The 27095-nt window shown below is 39.0% G+C and overlaps 1 protein-coding gene across 3 annotated transcripts in view; it reads right to left on the bottom strand.

The window, feature by feature from the left end:
• Positions 1–25706, bottom strand: part of SLC7A6 (solute carrier family 7 member 6) — a 32253-nt gene extending 6547 nt beyond the window's left edge. The window contains exons 1-5 of one of the 3 annotated variants that reach the window (XM_087739982.1): positions 25575–25706; positions 19465–20037; positions 15578–15703; positions 13614–13758; positions 10938–11061 (exon numbers count right to left, since the gene is read on the bottom strand). In XM_087739982.1, the coding sequence (XP_087596108.1) occupies positions 10938–11061; positions 13614–13758; positions 15578–15703; positions 19465–19996 (927 nt within the window). In that variant the 5' untranslated portion in view covers positions 19997–20037; positions 25575–25706. Of the gene's footprint in view, positions 1–10937; positions 11062–13613; positions 13759–15577; positions 15704–19464; positions 20038–20492; positions 20611–25319; positions 25550–25574 lie in introns of those variants that run through there. The other 2 variants (XM_087739983.1, XM_087739981.1) reach the window with 2 other exon arrangements.
• Positions 25707–27095: the final 1389 nt, after the last annotated feature.

Here is a 27095-nt window from a genome sequence, read left to right as displayed (position 1 = left end):
CTGCTTAGCTGTACACCATCATCTACACTAAAAAGCAAAATTTATTCTATCTTTTTGTGTGATTTAGTTGAGCCTCAGCAAAGGCAGATAGGATTTCCTGCTGCTAAGGGACAACGCAGAAGTGTATAATCACTTCAATGGAAACCTTGCCAAAAGGTTCCGAGTCAATGCATCAACTGTGTTAGTCACCCTGATTCTTACTAAAGCACATCTCTTCCAGAGCTCTTTTAGTTTATACATATTAGTCATAGCTTCCCTCAAAAATGGAGCTTCAACACAGGGGTGGAGAAATGCACATACACAGATTCCCACAGAAATTATAAAAATTAACACGAGAAAAGTATAAAAGAACTAATCCATGTATGAATTCTATTTCATGCTGAAATCAGAACATGGATTTAGCGAAAGACCATGCCATAAGAAATGTGTTCTGTATACCATGGATTACCCATTTGCAGTCAATTGAAACTGAACAAGCAATAATTCATTTACGTTATTGCACATAGAAGATTTCTGCTGCTCAAGAATAAATAATTATTAGAATCCACAGTGCTTCTCTCAGATCCTTATTGGATCTAAATGCAGCTGTGAGAAACCTGGTTTCCCAAAGCAGAATGTAATTAATAATGATCCAGGGAATGAAATTCTCCAGAACAAGTAAGAATGAGGACAAGATGAAAATTCTAATAGGCAATTGTTGTAATATTTTAAAGGATGATTTAAACCTGGACTGCTGATTTCCGAAGCCGAACAGCAAGTGAAATTACTAGACACCAAACTTAAAACTGCTAGAGCATTTTTTTTAAATATACAAAGCTAAGATACAGAACTCACTCAACAAGATGTTAGAGAATTAAGATGTTTAGTAAGGTTGCCTAAAGTACAAGCATTTAGATAAGTATATTAACAGCTAAAGTTAAAGGAGAGAGAGAAAATGTATGAATGTAATCTTATGCTGCAGGATGCAAATTAGATAATGTCATTTGGAGAAACTTTTTCCCCTCAAAAGGCAGGTCGGCATTTGTTCTTTGCAAGCATTTCCCATTTCCTTTTGAAACATCTAGTAATGGGCCAGTGTGGAATGCCAGATGTGGGACTAACTCCAAGGCCATTTCCAGCCTATAACGTATATCCAGTCTTTCTAAGATATGCTAACATTGTTTCACACATCCTGGAAAACAGAAATCACTCATACGAGCCGTTAAAACCACAAAGAGTTAAGGCAAAGCCATTGTATCACTGCCACAAATTATAGACAGATCAAGACGTTATAGATTCAATGTATTCCAGATGCAAGCTATATGATGTATAACAAGTGTTGATCCAGCTCAAAGTAAAACAATTAATTTCCCTAGATCTGTACGAGTCAGCCTCATCAAAAGAGAGAGTAACCTAGTGACAGCCTTTTCCAAACACTGTCACTTCCAATGTAGTTTCTAATGTTGTGGTTGGGATTCCTGAGAGAGGAAAGGGTGGAGCATTAACTCCAAGAGCCTAACTTTTCCTTAAGTGAAGTAAGGCGAAAGAGTATTTTGATTGAGAATGATCTAGAAAGTTCAGCTTGGTTTAGCCAAGCAGATCTGCCTGCAAAATGACCTTTCAGCAAAACAAAGCTGAGAGGTACCTGAAGGTTGGCTAAACTTTCTAGAGATATTAACTAGCTTAACATGACAAGTATAGACCCACCTGCCTTTATGGAGGTGTTTTCTGACAGGGTTTCACCCTCATTTTTAACATAAAAATCAGCCAAGTCCGGGTATTACTAATCAGACAATAAACACACCTCTATACTTCAGAGTACGCGTTTATAAACTGTTCAACACTCCCATCTTAACAGATGCCAAAAAATGTCTTCTCCAAAGCTGAGCTATACTCTCTTGTGAACGATGACAAACCCAAAGATCTCTACAGTGTTTCTTGCAGAAAGTGTTACTGAAGTGTAAGTAGAAGCGGCCACAATAAGCATTCAACTGTGTGCATATGTCAGAGGGTTACTTTGCTAAGAAAGAAGGGCAGAGAAAATTGCAAAAAGTAGTCAAGGTTATCAAGCACATACACCACGTGCACTGTACCAAGAGGGGAAAAAAAAAAGGGGGGGAGGGAGGAGAGTTAGTGGCTGCTTTCTGCTAAAACTGCAATTGTACAATCATGGATCCTCCACAAATGAGCTAGACCTGGGCTCTGAACTGAGCACTTGACCAATTCCACTTTAACTACCACTACTTCTGGGAGTAGTGAAGTGCATTTATAAAAACAAATGAGCTGGCAACAGGGGAAAGAATGGAGCATTCACAAGGGTATGCGGAGGAGGACAGAGGAGCCTACCTGGAGGCAGCTATAGCAGAAGCATTTAGTCCACCATAACGGGAGAAAGCCACCACTATGGGGATGGATTTCTTCTCAGGTTTCTTCTGAGAAAGTCTAAAGAGCAAGAAGGATTAAGAGATTAAATTGTCATCTCTGCTATAGTCTGACAAGTCCTGCAGTCCAGACTTGAACTATAACTTGCTTCTAACAGCTAGGAAACAGTAAGAGAATTCAGTGGTGATATAGCACCTGCAATTACAGACAAAGTCCTTTTATGCCCTCCCATCCATTGGACATGTAAGAGATATATAAATACACACGCACACTGTAGAAAGACATGCACCTGGAACTGTGCCCCTTAGTTCTCTTTTTTTTTCCCCAAAGTATCAACAGGGAAGAATAATGAAGGAAGAAGCTTCCAGGCATGCGCTTCTCAGCTGAACCGCCCTCGTTTCATCATGACTAAAATGTTACATTACTCCCAGAAGAATGGTCAAAAACTGAATTACAGCTTTGTTTCAAGACATGAATGACTGATTTAACTACATGTTATTTTTATCTTGGGTTAGTTTGATCTCATGATCATCAGCTGGTAATTTGTGAATGCTTTGCAAGAACACTTTTTTGTCCTTTTAAAGGTCCAAGCAACAGTTCTATACAAACAGGTTGAACTAAAAGCAGCAGGAATTGCCCCACATAAAGAGATGCCACAACAAAATACACAGGATACTGCCTGACACCCAGTAATTCAGGCACACAGACGATTAGAAAGACCCACATTTATGTTACAAGTCACAAGACGAGAACTGTTTCATCACACTTAGCTGCACACAAAAAGTGCACTTAGAGGCACACAAAAAATGTCAGACTACACTGAGAGCATATGGAGCTGCGAGCACGTGCTAGGCTGGCAAAGCACTAAACAGTGTTGATCAGATGCATAAATGCAAAGAGAACGTAGGCTAACATGAATAAGAAACTTATACAAAGCTATACCCAAAGATTATAAGGGGTTTCCGTTAGGAACGTTTAAAAGGCACCTACAGAGCCTCTTTATGTAACTCATTTCAAGAGCCTATCGCACATGCAAGCTTTTCCAGGCTCAGTCCTAGAACATTCTTACCCTGAAACTCATATAGAGCAGTGCAAGGAGATGATTACGAGGCAAGGCGAGCTGCAGAACAAGGTGAGGTATTAAGTATAATTCCTGAAAAATCTTTGCCACTACCTGAAACAATTGAATATGATGAAAAGGATCAAAAGCTGATCACTAACTTAGGAGCTGAAATCGGCCCATCAGGATGGACACTGTTGAAAGATAACAGAGTAATAGTTCCCTTTAGCATATTATGGAAACTTATAAAAACAGAGCACAACAAAACTCATCGGGGAACTGAAGCCTTATACAACTCTCTTATTAAGCAAATTGTAGCTAGAAATTTATATCAGACTCTAAAGACTGTAGTTAATAGATGTGAAGTATGCTTAAAGAACAACCCAAAAGTAGAAAACCATGTGAAATTTGGAAATATCAGCAAAGGAAATATTCCAGGTCAAAATTGGCAGATAAGATTTCTCAGAACTCCCCAGAAAAGGGGGATATAGGTATTTGCTAGTATTAACTGACACTTTTTCTGGATGGCCTGAAGCCTTCCCTTGCAGAACAAATAAAGCCCGAGAGGTAACAAGAATTCTATTAAAGGAAGTTATTCCTAGATTTGGAGTACCAAAGGTGATGTCCTCTGACAGGGGACCACATTTCATATCACAAGTGGTCCAGCAAGTTAGTAAGTTTGTAGGAATCAACTGGAAATTACATACAGCTTATCACCTGCAAGCAAGCGGGCAAGTGGAAAAAATGAACCATTTAATAAAAACACAACTAAGTAAAATTTGTCAGGAAACCAATTTAAGATGGGATCAAGCCCTCTCCATTGCTTTGCTAAGACTCAGAACCAAACCAAGGACTAAGGAAAAATTGAGCCCTTTTGAAATCCTATATGGGAGACCGTTTCAAACCAGATATCAGGGGCAAGATCTTACTCAGGTGGGAGAGGTTAATCTGCAACAATATTTAATAGCATTAGGGAAACAATTACAAAAGGTAAATGAATTAGTGATGTCCAATAGAGCATGGGGTTTAGACTCCTCAAAACATCTGTTTAAAGCTGGAGATTGGGTTTATGTTAAAAATATTTCAGGTGATTCCATCAAAGAAAAATGGAGCTGCCCTTTCCAAGTTCTGCTCATGAGCTACACTGCGGTCAAGCTGGAGAAGCACACTGCCTGGAACCACTATTCCAGGATTAAAAAGGCTCCCGCTCCATGGACAATAGAACAGCAGACTCCCCTCAAACTGAAACTGAAAAGATCATGATTGTACTTTACATTTTATCTATGACAACCATAGTAACCATGGGCCAAATTTGGCCAGACTCACAATGGAATCAAAATCTCCACTTTGTTACGAGCCAGGAAGTTGCTCAAACCTTACACACGAATGATTGTTGGGTGTGTACTTATTTTCCCAAACACGGCAATAAGGGAGTGCCCTTAACAGGAATACCAATTCCTTTCAATACATCCTGGAATAATTTGTGGATAAATCTCAAATTCACCAAAAAGAATGATGCTAACCTTCAAATTTGGGATGTATGGAACCCTAATCTTTCAAATGTCAAGTGCGTAACGACAAACAAGACTGGAATGGGTAATATTTTAGTAGGACATTACCCATATTGCAATTGGTCGATGCAACTACAAAGAAAGAAACAGCAGAATGATTATTGGAATGTTCCTAATGCACTTAGAGGCACACAAAAAATGTCAGACTACACTGAGAACATATGGAGCTGCGAGCACGTGCTAGGCTGGCAAAGCACTAAACAGTGTTGATCAGATGCATAAACGCAAAGAGAAAGTAGGCTAACAGAATAAGAAACTTATACAAAACTATACCCAAAGATTATGAGGGGTTTCTGTTAGGAACGTTTAAAAGGCACCTACAGAGCCTCTTTATGTAACTCATTTCAAGAGCCTATCGCACATGCGAGCTTTTCCAGGCTCAGTCCTAGAACATTCTTACCCCGAAACTCATATAGAGCAGTGCAAGGAGATTAACATATATGAGCAACCTGACTAGTATCTTGGAAGTGCAATTAATTCTGCTTTGGCTTTTCCCTGGAGGCCGAGTATAATACATTCCCGCATTACAGGAAGATTGGGCAGTTAGAACTACAGTCTGTTTTCTCTATTTTTAGCTTCTCAGGCCTTTAAGGAGCTAAAGGAAACAAAGAAGCTATGATTTATGGCAATCAGAAAGCCGCACATGCAAAAAAGCCACCGAGCAGATGAAGTTTTCTTCCACTGCCATAGATTACATTTGTCAAGATACTGTATGACATCTGTTCAGTTTGATCAAATTAGATTTAACGTCACATATATTAAAGAAAGGAAAGAGAGCGCATAGCAACTGAAAACAGAGTCAGAAAATTGTAAAGGTGCAAAAGCAAGCAATTTAAACCTTCACGTTTCCTGTCATTCCACTTTCAACCACCACTCTGTTGACTGATTCTACTCCAACAGATATAATTCTTTCCTTATATTATTGGCAATGCCTTTTCTTGCAGAAAAAGGTTTCGGTGCAGTGCAAGGTCCAGCATGAAATTCTCTCTTCATCTTTTGGTCACTCAATACAATCTTATGGTAAGAGAGACCAGAACTACTCTACTGCGTTAATATATTGCCTGTCTACTGCATGTAACATGTCTCTTCCACAGGGCCCGCATGAAGTTTACAGAAGCCAGCTTCAACAGTAAAACAGTTTTGTTTATGTCTTCACGGAGGTGCTGAAGATACTTCATCTAAATCTTCTCAGGCATTTATCCTGTTCTTAGCATTTTTAATAGCTAGCTATAGTATAAGGGATCAGTGTTTTCCAAAGTCTCTTATCTTTCTCATATTGAAAATATTATGTAGCACTCCTAAGTTCTGGCTCAACTCTTCAGCTTGGCCTCCAAAGCCAGAGAACTGCTAAATACCTGGCAACAGGAATGCTGCATTGGTGGTGAACTACAGCTAGTCCCAAGAAAGAAGGCAAATTACTTACGCTCTTCTAAAAGCAACTGCCTGTCCCTAATAAAAAGTTCTTCCATCATAAGTTACAGAATGTAAATTTTGTCCAAAGGAACCGCACTGGGAGGTGCCACGGCAAGCAAAGAAGGTGGACGTGACACTGGCAGCCAAAGACAAGCTTTTCCTCTTCACAAAAGAAGCCAGTGACTGGCCAAATGAAGGAAGAGAAGTAATACCCAAAAGGTCTAAGAGTAACTGGAGAATTTCTGGCTGAATTCAGTTAGAAGAAAGAGACTCATCATTTGCTCAATTATACACCAAAGAAGAATAAAACGGCTAAAACACACAGCCTCCCACATTCCTGCTTCATTGAGGAAGAGGACACGTCAAAGCAAAGTAAGTCTGCTCTAGAATATGAGTACACCAGGGTAAATGGGATCGATCAATGCTGGACTCGCAAGATGGTATTCAAAGATGCAGCTGAAGTCGTCATCTTTATCCCCAATCTACAGACAAAGCTGTACCGCCCCAAGAAAGATGACAGCCAGCTATGCAAGGCAACCATTTGCTTCAACCAGGAATCATTTTTAGCTTTCCAAGTAAAAGAAGTAAGCTGCCAAATATCACCCATTGTATGAACTCAGTCAAAAAACCCCAGCCATGACTAAGCACAGGAAGCAGGTAACTGGAAGCTATGCACTGGCCGCCAGTATGTTCTTTCCTGTTAGAAGATGAAGCAGCCCAAAAAGTGCTTGTGGAGCCAGCTGCCCTCTTCACAAACAAAAAATACAGTGGCTCTCTCAGATACAAAAAAAATACTTGTTCAGTGACAGGGGAAGGTGAGATAAAATTTCTGCTTTTATTTATTTGTGTTTGTGCTACAGAGTATCTGCTTCATATGCATAAAAACTTAACAGTAAGGGTTGGGATGGTTTGTATAAGGAGGTAAAACAGAAGTCAGCTCTGAAACTCTGACAGGAATCTTTGAAAAAGGAAGCGATTTTTACATGATCAGCAACCGTCTGAAGAGCATCTGCAGAACTTTTAAGCTAGCCGTCGCTGTATTACTTAAATTACTTCAACAAGAAAGAGCTTAAAAAAAAAAGTTTTAGCCCCAACACTGGGACTATACCACAATGAAGCTGATACTGAAGTAAAAGAAGGACATTTTATCATTTTGTTCCATGTCTTCCCTTAGTAAGACTTCTTTCACCTCCTAGCCACCAAGAAAAACAGTATGCAATGCGATGTCCAAAGATACACTATTAGCAGTATTTCTTTTACTTATAAGTTCTACTCTCATAATTTAGAAACTGGAAACGGCTTCCCCCCCCCCTTTCCAGCTCAAAGCCTCCTGACTGAAATGAATAAGAGAAAGCTACTGCATTCCTTCCCAAAATATCAGCAAGGAAAGATTAAATTTAACTGCTGCTTTACTACACAAAAGGCTCTAAAATGCAGCAATATTACTACCTTTTTTCTTTAAAAAATTATTGTAAGTTTCACCCTACAACTACATAGAGGGCAATAAGGAAACTACAGCAATCTGTATCATATATCACATGTAGAACACGTGAGCAGGTCAAAGTGGCTCATTTTCATCAGATTAGTTTTTTGAATGGCTTAATTCTCATCTCCTTTCTTCATTCATCCACTGACCACAATGCCCTAAGTCTTCTTAAAGATTCCACTGAGGATAAAATTCTCTTCAACCACCCAGAGAAATTTTACCATGAAGATTTTTACATTTCTGTATTATAGGAGGGTTTTCAAATACAGACCATTACAATCATTAGCTCTTTTTTTTCCCCTATTCATTAGAAAACTACAGGTGCATTATGAGTGTTTTAATTTGGACTGCAAGTGCACTTTTGAAGCAACTCTCCCAATTATTGCCACTTACTGCTTTTTGGTTCGCGTTGTTTAGCATGGGAGATAAAGGAAGCTTCCCTTTTAGAGCAGGCTAAATTGGAAGATGCACTTCAAGAGCATACCTACTGCAATCCAACCACACATAAGCATTCAGTCCATGGGACCTCACTAGAGGTAATCCAAAGTAAAAATACCCCTGAAGGATGTATACTGTGTATGTCAGGTCCTCAGTGTCAACTGCAGTGGCACAGACACCCTTCCAGTGGTCCACACTACTTGCTAATGTATTGGTAGATCAAGCTTAAAGTTGGTGTCATAAAACTGGGCAATTAAATTCATATCAGCAATGAAAAGGAATCTTTAGTAAGTCATGTGTTAAATATTAAACTTCAGCTGCACTTTCACCTTGTCATTCTAAAAGGGATGTAAGTAGTGGCAATCAGAAGACCACTGTTTGCCAGCTGATGAGACGTCTCAGCAAAAACACCTCTAGATAGAACATTAGTTCAACTTTTAAGTGGAAGTATTTGGCAATCCTGAGATCTAGTGAAAAAGCACAGCTCTAGACTTCTGAAGTCATTCATTTGGTTAAGTTTCATTAAAATTAGCACAAGAAGCAAATCCCCTAATAACTTTGGAAATCGCAAATGTATTTTTTCATTCTTATCCTGGTCACCCAATATCTCTGCATGCAATTAGATTGACTACGGATTTATACCATTCTTAAGTCTTCCTTTTTTCTCCTCCATGTCCAGATGCATCCTATACTAGAGAGGAAGATCTGATGTGTCCAGTTCATGTAAAATTACACAGCGTGTGTATATACATAAACGTACATACACACACAAAAATAAATACATATTCACTTTTGGTCAAGAACAATGTCAAAGAACAACTACATGAAGTCTATATAAAATCACAAAAATTTAGGCCTGGGTTTCACATGTGTAGTAAGGTTCAGGCATCCGTTGTCCCTCCTTTATCTGGCCACCCACTGCCGCTGCAGTGCTGCCACTTGCTGTGTACAGCAACACAGACTGGACAGACCCACAGTGAATCATTCCCCCAAACTCCCAGGGTGGATCAGTCTTCCTGATCCCATTCACCAAACAGCTGTATAAACCTCTGTGATGACAAAGGCCAGAAGCAGTAGAGTAGGCACAGAATACTCTTAGAGGATAGGCTGGATTGCAGAATTTCACTGCCGTCAAAGGAGTGTATTTTCCAAGTGTTTGTTAGAAAAAAACGATGGTGCATTGCTTTACAGAAGTTGGGACTGACAGTGGACTGTGTATTGGCTTTTAATTTTGTCTGGATTAATTAATTCTAGACAAGAATTAAAATTCCATTATGAGTCACTGGAAGGTACTTTATATGGGATAGCATAGCCTACAACAGAAATAAATATTCCTGAAGATTTTATTACCCCTTAGCATATACTGATTCAAAATTAAATATTTTCTGTCCTTGTCTTGTTTCATTCTGAAGTGTTTTACCAAGTTTTTCACAATATATTTTATGAAAACTTTGTATTTCCATATTCCAGCTAAAAAGAGGCAAAGAATTAAAATGTATTTACTTTCAATACATTTTGAAATAAACATCTGCATAATTACATTTGAAATAACAAGTTATATCCCACATTTACCATAAACTATTCTGAAAGCTTACATTAAATATAAATATTTCTCAAGTTTGAAAGAAAGTCAAGTAAGTGCTTGTGTGGAACCATCTGCCTAAATACCTGAAACAAGAGTTTGCTGATTTGCTAAGCCAGTTCTTAATCATATGCCTCTATGGGAGCAGAGTGAATATCTCCTTCATTTTGATGTATTTAAAACTCTCTGTCCATAGTCTAACTACTTACATTTTAGAAGCCACTTGGGAATCTAAAAGGGAGGATAGCTATTTATTTTCCTCCAATTTAAATAACCAAAAAGAAGATTAAATTTTCCAAGTCTTAAGTCTAAAGCATATAGTAATCAGAACTATCCAATTAATTCACTAGCTACAGGGAAAAAAAAACCCTTCACTTTTGTTTAATGATTAGCTTAAAGTATAAAACATGCTGTGACCAGCTTTTACTTTAAGAAGCTGATATATTTTAACTGGATTCAAACTTCCCTCCATATACAAAAATAAGGAATTCAAAAATATTAAAATTTGTTGGAATTAATACAAAGCTGGGAAGATAGTGACTTAATTTATTACAAAAGAGATACAATGCTAAACTTTGTCGTAGCTGACCTGCAACACATCCATTTACAGATATGCATCGCACCAATTATTAGCTCAACAGAACGTAGCTCCATGCAACACTGTTCTGCATACTGCTCCAGCTTTCTAAATACTGCAGCATGAAGGAAGAGAGAAGACAATTATGTATTAATGAGCCTAATTTACAATCAGCTCAAAGTGCACCAGTCTAATTAGCATCTTCGCAAAATACATTAACAAGATGCATCTGTGCTTGTTTTAATAAATCTGACAGTATATTATTATTACATGTAATTTCATTACCTACTTTTCTATTTAAATTATTCATGACGAGTTGTTCTGTCCTCCTGTATTCAGTGAAGTACTATAAGAAACTAGGGATTTTTCCTGTTTTGTTCCTCAAAATGAAATGCATCCCTAAAAGGTGAAAAGTGAATAATATAGCGAATACCGCACGGTCAACTTACCACTGCCACAGCATCACTAGAAAGAACGGCTTTGACATCCAGCACTGTATAGTAAGCTATATTGGTCATAATATAGATAACAGTCACAATTGGCATAGACACTGCAATAGCAAGTGGCAAGTTCCTGTAAGACAAAAAAAACCCCAAAACCCACAGGCCAGGAAAAAAAATTCGATTAATAACAGAATAAACTTATTTATTTACATCCTTTACCTTAGAGATAAAAGGTATGAAGACAGAATAAAGATTTCAAAATAGGAATCTCTGGAAGAGTTTGGTTTCTTTTAAAACTAGAAATTCTAATATAGAATACTGGAATAAATAGAATTTTTTGCAATAACTTAAAACCTAAATTAAGTGTAAAAAGGGATTCTATGCAATTGCTTTTCAAGTATCCTGACTTCTGGGTTTCCAGATCAGTAATAACAGTCTTCAAATTTACACACTTTAAAATATTTCCTACTGGCCCTGTTAATTACCACAACTAGAACACAAAGGGGCAGAGCTCTGAGTCACAGCATTCATTCTTCCTGGGGAATGCTGCTGTTCTTCTAGCATCTACTTCTAGAACTGATGCAGGGAGATCCACTAAACCAAACCAAACGAAACCCTTGATCTTCTCATCTGCACTCATCACTGCAGAGAACAAAATAATTGGGCTGCATAACTGCAGAAAGTAGAGGTGCAAAGGGCAGATCCAAAACTGCTGCACAGCTGTGAATCTCTGGAAGTGGTACATCTTACTAGCAAACACATGTCTAGAAAGTAATACAAAAAAAGTCTAGAGTGACATGGAAACACTGCAAAGCTCTAGAGGTAAAGAGATAAGATTTAGTTTAAAGCTGAGATAAACTCACAGCCCTGAGTCTGCTGCTCCACAGGGAGAAACTCTGCGGAGCAGAAGCAAACTTGTAATTTCAGGCTTTGACTTTTCTCAGCCTTATTCCTTCCCCAAAGCTTGTACACGTTTCAATGTCTCAAAAAGGAAAGGCAGAACTCAGAGTGTTACTCTCACATTTGTCCAGTTTAAAATCAAACACAGCATGGTGACATGGATGAACATTTGCCATAGACACGGTTTTCAATAACAACCACAAATAAACAACAAAGCAGAAAAATGAAATGCGCTTTGGAAGTTTCCTCAAAAACTTCCTGAGGCCAGAACTCCAGCTGGGTCTGTCTGATACTGTGGAAGCAGAAAAACACCCACACACCACACCCACACACCCCCCATATAAATCAGTAAATTAGTAACTGGGAGTTCTGACTCTGCTTCCAGGTTGCACCCTCACAGTAAGAGACCTGTGAACCTCAGCACACAGAAGAAACAGAATTAGAAAACCAATCAGAAATTAATTCAGAAATGTTACATAATGTAACAAAAAGCTGAAATGGCATTTTAAGGACTTTGCATCACCCAAGATTAAAGCCAAGGGACTATTTCAAATTTAACTTGTGGCTTGCAACTTTCGACTGGATAAGCATGAGGGCACTACGAATCAAGTAAATATGAAAAAAATACGTAATTCTTGGAGTAATTTTATAGAAGTCTGGAACATTTCATTATTCCCAAGAATTGTCAATGTAGAAAGCTGAAATTTGCAGGTTGTATTAGCTACAATCATTACCAAGAGCAAAGCTTAGATTCTTTTGCTATTTATAGGCATCAGTGCCTAATCCAAAGAAATTTTCATCAGCTGAATATCCTGTGAGAAAAATCATTTTTCAAAACAATAAATCTAATATGAGAGTTACCCAACTGATAACGCAGTACAATACACTTTAAAAAGATGAAAAGGCATTGCAACAGCACTGAAAGGGGGAGCTCTTTCAGCAGGAAAAAAAAAAACAATTTGAAGGACCAAATGACTGATGCAAACACAAACCATACGTCTCTTCTGAATACGTGTAACAGATCTTTGCAAGACAATTTAAGGAAACACTGTCAATCTGAAATTCAGTCTGACTAAAAAGAGCTATTTTTAGAGTTAAAATACTTATCTGCTATTTTATCTTTTTAATAGATAACTTTCCTGGTTAAATAAAGGCACAGCATAGAACTCGGGGCTAACAGAACAAACTGCAAAAGTCAACATCAGTTGGGAGAATTGAAAAAAAAAGAAAAAAAATATCTCTTCCATTCTTTATCTTCAGTTGTAGCGATCTGAGCTGTTACTTATAATAGGAAATAAAAATGATCAAATGGGATCCTATTTTTAACATAAAGACGTCTGCTTACAGACTCGCAACTGGACAAGATTAGTCAGTCACACTTTTAGAGCATAAATTCATGGAAAAGATAACATTCTCAAATATGAAATCAGAATTATTGCATAGATAAAACACAGCACAGACTACACTTATGTAACTCTCACTGAAACATTAACAACTATTGTAATAAACAGTAGCAACATCTTGAACTGAAAGCTTATCAAGCACTGAATACAGCATCCTGCAATCGTCTAGACTTATTTATTCTTACCATTTTTTTTTCCCCTCCCATTTTTAATGGAGTTTAAAACTAGTAAATCTTTGCTAGTGGCTGTTCACAGCCTTACCATCTAAGTATAGAGCAGTTCTACTTGTTTCTGTATAAGCTCAGAACTCCTTAGTGAAGACAGTCACAAAACGAGCAACTTGGGAACTATTCAGATTTAGAAAGCTCAAATCATTTACCTTTCTGGGTTCTTTATCTCTTCCGTTACAAAATTGAGCGTATCCCAACCAGAGTAAGAGAACAAGGCAGAATAGAGTGCGAGGGAAATGTCGCCGATATCAAAAGAGGATCCCTCAAAAGAGTTCTCAAAGTGTGATGAATGTCCTGAGTGTGGAAGATATGCAATGATGTACAGGATAATAAAATACAGCAAGTAATTTTTTTTCAATTTAGCACACAAATACAAAAAAACTCAGAAACCCTAGTTCCTTCAAAGCTGCTTATTAAGCCCTTCTACCAATTCTAGTCTGTGCTTCAGCCATGAGAATAAGCATGACATTTAAACCAGTGAAAATTATGCTCTATGGATGATACTGTTCTATACGTAAACACCTAGTTTGCCCACAATGGCACAAAAAGTTCAGAAATGTTAAGTTCAGACTAAGCTACAAACAACTGGTAATGACGGTACTCAGGCTAAGGGTATTTTTTAATAACATATATATATTTATAAAATAATCCCATCTATCTTTCTATATCCTTTTAAATTTTCAATCACATAGCCTATGCAGAAAACAAAGATTACTGTTAATTTTAGATAACTATGACCAAAAAACCCCGCAACTAAATGGATGTTTAAGTTTTAGCTATTAAAATAGAAAACTGAGAACAATTAACAGAACATAAAATATTGTTACTCGAGATAAAATTTTCCCAAGTTAAGAGAAAAAGTGTATAGTTTTTTTGCACCGGTATTTGTGAGAGCTTGTGCCATCTTTTGACTTTAAACAAGTCAAGACAAGCTCATCAATGGCAGTTTTATATATTCAGACTATTTAACATATGCAGACACACACACAAAAACACCAAATACAGAGAGGTGAGTAACTGTGTAACTCCAAAACGTGCCCTGTGCTATGCATCCTGAAATGTTTAGATTTCATCAAAACTGACCAGGCAAATATTTGAGACCTCTAAAATATCTTCACTTCTTTCTCCTTTTTATCCTAAACAGACATTGCTATTCCCTTGGCTCAGACACAGGCAGAGTAACTGCTGAGTTAGAAACACAGAAAAGAGACCATGTCAAGGAAGTTAGTAGTGAACAAGCTCAGTATCTACAAAACAAGGGATGGGCAGATGTGCTAAGGATTAAACACTCCAGCACTTGCATATGCATATTCTTGTTCCGTTCACAATAATTACCTTGCTCGTTGACTTTCAACAATAACTGGTTAGAACAAAGGACACAAATTGCCAGACTGCCAAGGAAAGACCTTTATGGCAGCTTTGAAAGCAGGGTAATTTTTTCTAAGGTAACACACCAATAAATTCTCCCCAAAGAAAGGGATAAGAACAAAACTAAATTCAGAATTCCTCTAACTTGAAGACATAATGCCCAACACACACACAAATTTAGAAAAAAAAAAAATAAATCCAAAACCCCAGCAACTTTCTAATTCTCAACAGCTATAATAGAACTCACGATTTGAGCAAAAGAGCTGCTGTTTCACAAATCTACTTACGTATTCTTCTAAATCTATTTTTACTTTAAGTTCAGTCACTTTCAGACTTGCACAAATTTCATTGGTAAAAAAAAATATTCAGTTGATCTCACTGTAAAGTAGTATGTTCCTTACAGAAAATTTACAGCTTTCTCTGCTCCCATCGTACTTTGCTAGCTCTGTATTTTGCTGTTTTCATTTCCTTTATTACTCCATACTGCAGGCTGTAAATTGAACAACGTTGCTGAGCAATCAGTTACTTCTTTTACCCAGTTCAAAGTCAACTGAGATAGGACAGCTTCTCATGATACAATATCATGATAATGCCTAACATTGGTATTATTGGTGTTTTCAAAGTGGCTATATTATGCTTGTACTGAAGGATTTGATAACATATACAGAGGTATTTCACAGTCTTTAGACCAGTTACTCAGTTTAACTGATAAATACAAACCTTTGCTTTAATTTTATACGCTTACCCTGGCATATTTTAACAAGTCCAGTTATGATGATGACAATAAGAGCAGTGACTTTTGCATAAGTAAATATATCCTGCACCCGTGTTCCCCATTTAACGTAGGCACAATTTATAAATGTGAGAAGACCTGGGGGGGGAGGGGGGGGGGAGAAAAAAAGAAAAATTAAAAGACTATTTGAACAATATTCAGTTTAATTCATTTTTCAAAGATTTTAAATTGTAATCTAAATATGCACTTACCTGTTATACTAATACTTAGGTTAAACTAAGCAGAATACACCAGTACTGAAGACACACTGGTTTAAACAAAACAGGAGGAAACAGATGTTCTAAACACACGGTTTCAAAAGATGGAAGATCTTCTCCTTCTCTGATTACATGCCCATTTTCCTAACATTACCCCTCATCAGCTGCACTCTGCAACTATCCTGAAGCTAAAGAAACCATTACATAATTAATTTCAATGTATCAACATTGTTCTGATAAATTAAAGATTATCTAGAAATTCCTTTAGGCAAACATATTAAAATAGCGTGTGAAAAGTTTTTTCCCCTTCCTTGTTAGTCTGAGGATGAGTTCAACATCCATGGAGTATTTGCAATACTGAATATGGTCACAGGTGACTCAATACTCTTTTCCAGTTGTATTAAACTATTATTAAGTAGAGGTTAGAACAGATCTGACCAAATAACATATGCTTTACAGCTAATTCAACATTAATCTGCATTTTTAAGAACTGGTAGTAAATAAGGAGTATTCTGAATATATTCCTCCCTCTATCCCAAAATAAATCAGTGTCAGACTTATTTCACAAGATTGTAATGGAACTTGGAAGTGAGACTTTCAGATTTCACAAATATTTTGGTAACAGTGTCTGACTAAACTTACTCATATGATCAACTTCCCCAATAAACACTTTTCAAGCTATTGTTGAAATACATTGTTCTCATGGCTCTCAACATTTTGCTTTTGCATTTATTACTTTTTCCTCAAGCGGAGAGCCAGACAACTTCTGCCTGAACTCAAATGCTGAATATTGAATAGGATTCAGTATCTTCAGTATTCTTTATTGAACAAAATACTAATTCAATGCATATTTTTCCTATCTAGATTACCATTACATTACTGATTCCAACCCGCAAGTTTAAATATTTTCCCCAAATCTCACTTTTCTCTAGCTAGTAAAAATGTGATTATATTCTACTGTACTTTTTATGTCCAAACAATTTTCTTGTACTATGTATTTCAAGCATGCATATAAATAAAAACTAAACTTGACTGTTTAAGGAGTAAGGTAGTAGAAAATCAAAATTAAATTAAAAGATGTGGTAAATTATTTCCTTTCCCATAATCCAAGAATAATGTGATACTATTAAGATAAGAATGTACTTAGCACAGTTACCAAATAGAAAAGTAATAATTTTAAAAAGATAACAAAAGAAAGGAAATTATCTCAAAAGCATGACACTAGTATACTAGACAGTCTGGCCAAGTGGAATAGCTGAACAAGATTCCACTGAGTTTGGCAAGCTGAGGGGAAAAAAAAAAAAACCAGTTGTATCAAATTTCAAAAGTCAGGACTGCTGCAGCTCCCAAAGAGCCCTCAGGAAAAAACAAGTCTCTGCTCTTCAGTATTAATGATCAGTATTATCTATGGAGTATTTGCTCACAGGGTTTATTTCAGCCATTAATTTCATTTTTTTTTAAGCAACTTTCACGGGGAGTAATTATTATTAACTCCTTATTTTAGTGAGTCAGGGCTTGGTCTGTACTTCAGATGAAATGCTACTCTGCCTCTGATATCTTAAAAGAAAAAAAAAATATAATCAAGAACCTGAATAAGCCACATCCCCTCCCTCTTTCTTTTACTAAAATTATTCTTTCATGTTTTCTTCAACTTAATTATCATTTAGCTACTTCAAGTTCCTGAGAACTGTCAAATTCAGTTCTGTAGCACAAGATGCCACCCCATTGCCAAAATGATTGACAAAGTAATACTGTGTAACACTAAGACTGATCTCACACTAGATCTAGTATTGTTATTACTGAAGTTTAAAAAAAAAATAAAAAGAAACCCCACAACAAACCCACCCATTCTCACATACAATCTGTACCCAACCAATGTTCAGACTTCCACTCCCAGCAACTTCATTAACAACGTATTAATCGTATCCAGAGCTAAGGATCTGACACACATCATCAGCCCTGACAGGCCAGGGAGAAGTGTAGGCTTTGACAGCAACAGCTAAATGAAGTTGTAGAGCAGGGAGGAGAGTCTCCGCGCTGACACCTAGAGCAGGGTAGAACAAGCATTTAAACCATAAAATGGATTGCTGAAGTTGCTCCACCTACATGAGAGTGATCTTGCTCTCATATGTCTCCACTAAAGAAAAAGGTGCTAAATCCCCTCTCTTAGCAGCAAGTGTAGAGGACATGACATTGTCTTTCTACATCTACTATATAATCACTTTAATTGAATCACTTTGTCTTAATTTCTTGCTTTTTGATAAACTGCTTCTCATAAGGGGTAACTCCCCTCACATGCCAGATACTTTAAACAGAAGAGCAGATTCCCCCACACTCCTGAATCTGTGCCAGGAGACCTTGGGACAGTATCTGTTTAAAGAATGTGAACATGACATTACAAGTTCTTCATTTCTTTCCTGAAGTTGTCACAACAAATGTGGACGCACATTTGGAAGGGAGGAGGGAGATGGAGGGAACAGAACTAAGCTGAAAGATTTTTTGGAAGAAGTTTGTGATTATTCTTCCCCCTATTCGGCCCTGGACCAGCACGTTAGTGCTTTCCCAACAGTAACAAATTAACTTACAAAAATGGAAGAGGAAGCTATTATGTTCACAACTAGTTATAGAGATCAAATATTTAAAGCACACACTACTGCTCCCTCTGTCTTTCCCCTCTTCTAGTCCTACATAGACAACGGTAATAAGGAACATTAGAGCTATTTCAACAGACTCCCTGTTGCCTCAAAAAGGAACCAGCTAGGAGCAGCACAGCTCCTCCATGTAGCTTATTGTTGGCTATAAAAAGCCCAAGTTCTGTATTAGCATTATGATAAAAGCATCAGGTCAATAGGCATGGCAGACTCCACAGCACATGATGATGACGTTAAGTACATGACAAAGGATTGCCATCCAGAGTTTCTGAAATATATTTTTCACTGTTTACTGGAAAGGTAAATATGCATATGAACACTTTTAATAGGAAATACCTAAAATTAAGACACATACAGTACAATCATACAGTTTCATTCTCTTGATCAGCAGAACAGTCCTGATTTGAAGCACGTGGACAGTTGTTCATATTGACTGAGCTAGCTATCTGATTACAAATATTTCAATGTTTTATGTGCACACAAAATTTCTGCTTTTCAAAAAAAGCTTTACAATAGGTACAACTTTTTGATGTTACTGTTAATCACGAGCATAAAGAATAATCTTGAATGAATGATCTTTTGAAACCCTACGAGAGTAATTACTTAAGCATGTCTACATTGAGAAACTACTATAAAATAAATTACAGCAGAATTCATAGCATAAGAGCTATTCTGCAACAACTTGAGGTTGAGTATCTTGAGGTTTGATTTAATATACGTCTCTGAGGGAAACAAACTTTTTCCTCCATTTTCCCATGTAAGTAAACTTGGAAGAGTTAAATACTTCGTTCTGCTTCTGAATGAGAAAACGGTAATCCACTGACTGAATACCTGCAAGTTATTCACGTGCTGGAAATTGTTCCTTTTGTCACTGTAACTCAAACCGTTGCAGATTCAGTATGCAACAACTTTGGGACTTGATAGGATTTGTTTTAATAAAAGCTTAACCCTGGATAAAAAATTACCGTAGTAAATGTCAAGAAATACTTACATTCACAAGCAGCTGCTATGAGACGGCAAGCCAAATATGGAGGATCACAAGAAGGGAAGAAAGGTTGAACTATGTAGTTAGCAAAGGTGATGGCAATAATTGCCTGGCTAGTTGGCTCAACAATTAGGAGTGAGGTCCACAAACGAATAAAAGCGATGAAGCTCCCAAAAGACTCCAAGATATATGCGTAGCTGGCTCCTGACTTCGTAATAGTGGTTCCAAGTTCAGCATAGCAGAGAGCTCCAAAGACTGAAAAAATCCCTCCAATTGCCCAAATTATTAGAGACAATCCATAAGATTTGCTGTAGATGAGAACTCCTTTGGGAGAGACAAAGATACCTGAACCAATCATGTTGCCTACTATAAGGCTTATCCCATTTATCAAAGATATTTCTTTCTTCAGTTGCATTGTATTTTGGTTTCCATCCTGCATTTCACAGCTGTCACTTGGATCTGTCCTGTCTGATTTATTGACGGGGCTGTATTCAGCCACTGAGCTATGCAACTTCGTACAATCTGTCCTTTCTCCCATTGTGGAGAGACCGTGAATCCTCCACGACTCCAAACTGCAATCTAAAACAAAACATAGGCAGCTGAGATCATTATAAAACTTTTTATCCCAGGACTTTCTTGCCTAATGTTCTTTCCACCTTTTTACCCTACGATTTACAAATGTAAATTGATCAATTCCCTTTTGTTACTTCCTATGTGTTCTTACACAAAGGTAAATCCATGCATAGTTAAAATAAACAGAGAAACCAACACACACAGAGCAAGAGACGAATTCCAATATAACTTAAGCTGAGAAAGGAACTTCTGCCTTTAGGAGAAAAAAAAAAAAACCAACCAACCAAAACCATTGGAAGGACAGAACTGAGGGATTCCAATGTTGAAAAGGAAGAAAGAACAGATAGAACCAAAGTGAGGTGATACAGAAAAGCAAGCGCTCTAAGACCAAGCTGGAAGTTCTAAGCATGAACATAGATTTATTGCAGTATGAAAAAAATTAATCAAATTATTGTACTTACACATGTAATTTATAAGTGATCCAGTAAGAAGGTTGCACATTTTATTAATGCAGTGTGGGCTCTTGCCAAGGGCAATATGAAGAGGTACTCACTTCAGAATCCCCTTGATCCAACTCCTGACTTTCAACTGATACTACAGTTCACTCCCTCCCCCCTCCATGAAACTGTTCCCAGTTCCCACTGCCTCATTTCTCGGAGTTATCTAAGAGTACAGGCTGTACATGAAAAAACCCACAGTAGTTTCAATCCAAATTCTTCCACTAGCAACTGTATTTAACAGTACCTAAAAACACAGAAATTAAATAAACATTTTCCTCTGCTTCAGAATTGACCATTTGGAAAAGAACCACTTACTTCTCAAGTCTCCAGGAAATTCTTCCATGCCTTCCAAAAGCAAGTTACTGCTAATAACATTTATTAGCATGAGAATATACTGGTAATTAGCAGTAATTCTGCATAAGGCCTGTTTTATAGAAGTTCAAGTAAGAAATAATCTATTCAAGGAACAGTCTTGTATGGAAACTGGCTTAAATCGCAGAGGTACTTTTGACTAGTGGGTTGTCAACTGCATAAAGAATAGGCTCTACATAATAACCAGAATGCACTACCATTCATTTGTCCTGCCCCTCATTAAACCCTCAGTGTATACTTCAGCCATTTACTATAGAACAGAAAAATTAAAAAGTCTGGGTCAATAATTAAATAAATAAATAAATAAATAAATAATAAAGCAGCTGATCTAGCAGGGGGAAAAAAAAACAGGTTTTGCGCTTTTTTGGGATAACACTAATTTTACAAATGGTTTTGTTATTCCATCAATAAACTTGTCAACTAAGAGAACAAAAACCCTGAGTATGGTGATTTTGAAAGTACGCAATCACCCGAACTACATATGTATCTATGCATCTAGTAATGTACAAACATACAAGGTTTTGCTCATGCAGTTAGAGGCACACCCTTCTGGAGGAAAACTTAATAATAGTACTCTTCCTTTATTATAAAGCCAACAACTGTGTACTATAGTACAGAAAATCTGACTTGACATCCCTGAACTACAATAGTTCTAAAGATGTGAAAATAATAAAGATTATTTTCAATCAATAAAAAAGTAACTTCTACTGAAACAGAGTACAAATCATTTACTGGAACACATTACATCATTCATCTCCAACTCATGAATCTTCTAGCTTTTTCCACATTAAAATAGAGACTGTGTTCTTTTAAGTATGCAAAATGAGATCCTCAATCTGTTTAATCAGATGCCTTCTGATTTATTTTCCCCTCAATATTTCAAAGAAACACTTTAGAGATGGTTAATTACTAACTACATTTGTATTTAATAAAAAAATTAAAAATAAAACTGAGTAGTATGTTAAGAATTGACTCATGGATGTAGAACGTTTTGGTGACAACTACACAGCTTTACAATTTCTTACTCCACATACCCTAATCATCATTCCCATTTCTTCCTGGAACACCTTTCAGAGTATGACTTGTTCAGAAGCACAAGCATGACTTTGAATACTCAGTCATTTTGATGATTTGATTTGATTCAAATTAATTGAATCATTCAAATCAAATCAAATCTGATTTGTTCGCACACTGGCCGTTTTGGACTAAGTCACTGTAATTCACCTCATGGTCTGAAGTTCAGAGGTGCATTTAATTACCTGTAACTACAGACCCTGTCACTGTTCAAATGTCTCCATCTCAATTAGCAGCACGTGGCTGCAGTTCTATACAATATTGTTACCGATGACCTTGACTGTTTCTTGCCCTACTCCACCCTACCGAGGAAAGAACCATCGTAATATCCTCTCAATCTAGCTTTTTTTTCCTCCCAATACTCTTTCTTCCTCTCCGAGTCTGCTTTTGTTATTCCCAACTTCAGGTATCTGCTGACAACTAGGATTTGCATGAAGGTGTGTGCAACAGCTCACTCAAGATTTGGCACTTCATTCTCTTCTCTAACCTTGTTTGTTTTATACCCTTAAAGACTTCAAGGCAGGTACTGCTTATTTGCCGAGCCGCATGTTTTATTACACCACCTCCATGGCAGAAACAAAACTATTGGCAGGTTTATTCCTACAAGCACTTCACTTAATCTTTACTGGAACTAAACTCAGCAGCTTTGACCAACTGGAAAAAAAAAAAAAAAACCAACCTACATAGGAAGAGGGAGAGCAGAGACTAGAGAAAACTGAAGCTATGTCAAGATTAGCAATATTGATAAAAAACCCACATATATTAAAACCCATTATTCTGTCACAAGACCATTATTTCTGTGGAAACAGAAGACAGGCTTGGAAGAGAAGAACCAGAGAGGTATAGTATATATTTTCTAAAATAGAACAATCATATAATACTGCAGCTCAAAACACTGTTAGGACGATCTCTAACGCTGCCAGCCTTGCCACAGGACTCCTAAGGCTAATGCAGGCTTATGCCTTCACGCAAACTAACACATGGATTTCCTCATCATTCACCCTTGTGCAACACGAAGTCTGAAACTCTTGTTTTTGCTGATCATTGCAGCTGGGAGGAATCTTTTTGCTGATATGCATAGGATTTTTTACTGAACTGACACTGCCGTTGATATAGAAAGCTTCAATACAAAACCAGGACACAGTGACCTGAAATGAGGATCACTTCATTGTCTCACCAAAAATACATATTCTGGTAAGGCCTATCACATGTTGGCCATGTACCAAAGGAGCTAATGAAAGCTAATGTGCAGTTAGCAAAGTACTAACACCACATTACAGGGTGGCCCTCCTTTAAAGAGAAGGGAAAGAGGAACCATCAGCCAAGATCCCCTCTCTCCCACTGAGCAGGACGGCAGCTGACCTGTCATTTGTTCAACTTGGGGTGAACCTGCAAGCGGGTTAATGACCGAGGCAAAATACCAAACTGCTAAAAGCTTACTATGTTTTGCTATACTCTTATACAATACCTGCTCATTAGCAAAGATTTCTAGTATTCTTGCCTCTGTCTTCCACAGTTGTCTTGACTACATAAAAAAGCTCTTGTTGTAATACAGCTTTACATACATACTTTCACTATTCACATATACCAGCTGTAAAACTCCTATTGCTGAACACAATGATCAGCCCTTCGGGCAAGAGTCAAGATTGCCCTATACAGACAAACACCATTAAAGTCTTCAGGGAGTTAAGCACCAACAGAGCAAAGGTTGTAAGTAAGTCCCAGAAATGCCTATTCCTTGCAAAGTATATATTTAGGCACCTCACAGTCTGAACATTGAAATGGGAAAGGCTTAGAGTGGTCTAGTATGTGTTTTTCTTGTTTCTGGTGAGAGAAGAGTCATCTCCCTGCCATACATACAGTTAGCAGACAGGAAGCCCTTGCAACAAAAGCAATTCCCAATGTAAAGATCCAATCTGTTCAACCAAGTCTTTTGTGCTTGCATATGCAAGCACACCATCTTTAGTGCTACAAAAAACAAAATAAAGCTTTGCTCAAATAGAATTGGTTGTTACAACCATTGTTTTAAAAGCACAAGGTGTGTTTACCATGTAAAAAGGTATGAAAGAGAAGTTACTATGCCAATTATTCACTCCTTAGTGTATCAGTGATGGCAGTAAGTCCTGACTATACACACCTGTGACACAGCTGCACAAGAGATGGGTAGCAAATACACATACTATCCACATGTTCAGACAAATCCTGAGTAAGACTATGAACACTAAATGAGGGAAGACCTATAATCAGCTCACAAACAAGATATTCAGTTACAGTGTCTCAGGAACTTTTCAAAATTTCCTGAAGTACCAATCCTAGACAAATCCACCTCAGTAATACTAACTTAGACTTTAAACCAAGTCCCACTGCAGTTAGGGAACTGCGCTAGCTACAAGTGGAAAATAACATGCCACTATATCCTTTACTCTTCTCATTTATTTTTATATTTCCAAGGGAAAAAATAGAAGCCATATCACAACAAGGGACTTTGTGGTAGACAGCCTGGATTTAGACAGAAGTGAGGTTGGGAGTGCACGAAGCAGCTGCAATAAGAGGAACATCTGGTGAAATTTATACAGTAAGCCCCAGGTAAAGACAGAAGGGACAATAACAGAGTTTGTTCAAATAATTTATCTTATTTTTTATGCTGGGGCACACAAGTAGAAACCTCTCAAAAAGAGGAAAGGTAATGCCAGAAAGCACACGCTTACCTACAAATCTATGCCCACGAGTACTCTTTAGCTGTAACTTACAGTCACACCTAATCAGATTGCATTTAAGACATGTCACTTAAAAAACACATAAACAATCAAAATCGCTACCAAATGCCAGTAAACAAAGGCATGCTCGCCTAAGGGTATTGCTAAACCCACTTCAGTTCCTTGCAACAGCTAGTTAACAGAGCAGCGATAATTACATGCACCCGCCACCAAAAAACATCCTGTTACAACCCGACCTGAGCACCAACCCTCACATCCGCCTGCCGCCAAACTAAATAAAACACGTGGCTCGAGAAAACCACCCGCAAGTCGGGATATGAACGACACGACCGGCGGGAACGGCGTGAGGAGACCGGCCCTCAGGGTCGCGCCGCAGGAGGGAGGATTTGGGGTCATTTCGCCCCTCGGTGGCCGCTCCTCCCTCCCCAAGCCGTGGTTACCCTGCTCTCCTGACAAAATAAGCGAGGTTCAGACATGTTTCGCGCCTCCTGGACAGCCTCGGGAGGGAAGCGGCTGCCCCACGCCTCAGGGCTGAGGCGCTCGCACGTGCTGCCGCTGAGGCACCCTTTAAAAAAAAATTACATATATATCTACACGGCATTTGTCGCACTGCCACCCTGCACACCTGCAGTCGGCCCGGGACGCCGAGGCCGCCAGCCCCGGATTCCGCAGCGCAGGCGACGGCTCGGAGAAGCGCCGGAAACCTCCGCGCACGGCGCAAGCTGCGCCCCGGCAGCCCCTACGCCGAGCCGGGCTGCCCGCCCGCCGCCACGGCAGGCTCCCCAAGGTGGGAAGGAGACCGCGCCTCGCCGCCGTGCCGGCCCCCGAGGGTCCCGCGGGACCTCCCCAGCGGCTGCGGCGGCACGCCCGCCCACGTTACCTCCGCTCCTGCCGGCCGCGCCGTTGCGTGTCCCGGGGATGCTCGCTCGTTGCTACACGACACGTGACGCTCCGCCCCGCCCCACGGCCCGGGGCCCGCCGTCGCCTCCTTCCCGGCCAGGAAACCGCCGCTGACTCCCGCCTCGGGTGCCTGAGGGAGTCGCTGCAGGGCCTGGCCTCCCGCCCGACCCCGCCGGGTTTTCCTCAGCCCCGCCGCGCCCTGCGGGTGAGGAGGGCGGCGAGCCTTCGCCCCCGCGCGGAACGGGCGACCGCTTTCCCCCCCTCCCTTGCCGGGCTGGGAACCATCCTTCCCCTTTTCCTCAGGCACAAGATGGAGAAGCGGCTTAGCGCTGACGAAAACGGCGCCTTTTCCCACCCCGGGCTCACGGGAGGGGCCGTGGGCCGCGGCCTGCCCCCGGGGCTGCCGCAGGTGGAGGCGGGCTCAGCCCTGACCCCGAGGTCCTCGAGGGGAGCTGAGGGCCTCGGGGACGCGGAGCTCCTGTGAAACCCCAGGGCACAGAGTTACGTGCACGTGAGTTTGCTCGAAAATGAGTGGCCTAAGAGGGTCGAAGCCCTTAAACCTGGTGATACTTTGGGGTATGACTAGTAGGTGGTAAGCACCAGCCATAGTGGGTATGGAAATGAAAAGGAAACCCTTAAAATACTATCATTAATTTGTTCCTGCCCTCAAGAGGGGCACCGCCACACCCCAAATTTGGCTCCAATAAAGTACACCTAATGAATCTCTCAAAATCGTGATTAGAAGTGCCCAGTGGTATCTGAAAATAACAGTGAGTAAACAGTTCAGCAGGCTAATCTGGGATAGCGTAAGAAAGGCTTTTTTGTTTGCCTTCCTCTATCAGGTTAATAGTTTTAGCATGTCTAAGCCAGTGAACTACAGGCTACGGCCCCGTCTTAACGTTCTTTTACTGCCCTTTTTGCTGTTCCCTGCTAGGCAAAGAGAAGGTCAGTCAGTGTCTGGAAAGACAACGGGAGTTCAGGAGACATGATAGTCTTTGTCTGGCTCAAAACAATCTAATTATCCCTCCCCCAGTCCGTGATTATTATCTACAGTCTCAAATAGATGAGTCAGAGGTGGATTCTTTTTAATAGAATATACCAGGGTAAAATCCTTACAGGCAAATAAAAATTATAAGGCTGTAAAAGAACGGGGAAAGGCAAGCTATGCACTGTAATGCCCATAAACATGCCAGTAAATGTGATGGTGGAGTCCAGTTCTATGACCACGAGGCTTACGTTTCTAATTTCCCTACTACTACCTCTCTCAAAGCTTGCTTGTTTTACCGAGGAGGTGTTTTTTGCTTTCATTGTCGCAGAGACAATCCACATACAAAGTGGCTGCTGCCGTCCTGTGTATCTCTAGATAGTCCTCACGTTGTGTTTGGACAACAATGAGTAAAGAAAGTCTTTTTTGTTAAAAGTTGGCTTTTTAAGTGCACATATAGGAGAGAACTACATTAGACTTAATTTCCAAACTATGCAGCACCATAGCAAAACAAAC

The sequence above is a fragment of the Nipponia nippon genome, unplaced genomic scaffold (genome assembly GCF_047370975.1).
Source record: "Nipponia nippon isolate SJK-2023a ecotype South Korea unplaced genomic scaffold, ASM4737097v1 scaffold_7, whole genome shotgun sequence".
Taxonomy (NCBI): Eukaryota; Metazoa; Chordata; class Aves; order Pelecaniformes; family Threskiornithidae; genus Nipponia; species Nipponia nippon.
Note: the sequence above shows the minus strand (reverse complement) of the source record. Positions and strands in the feature narration are given on the sequence as shown.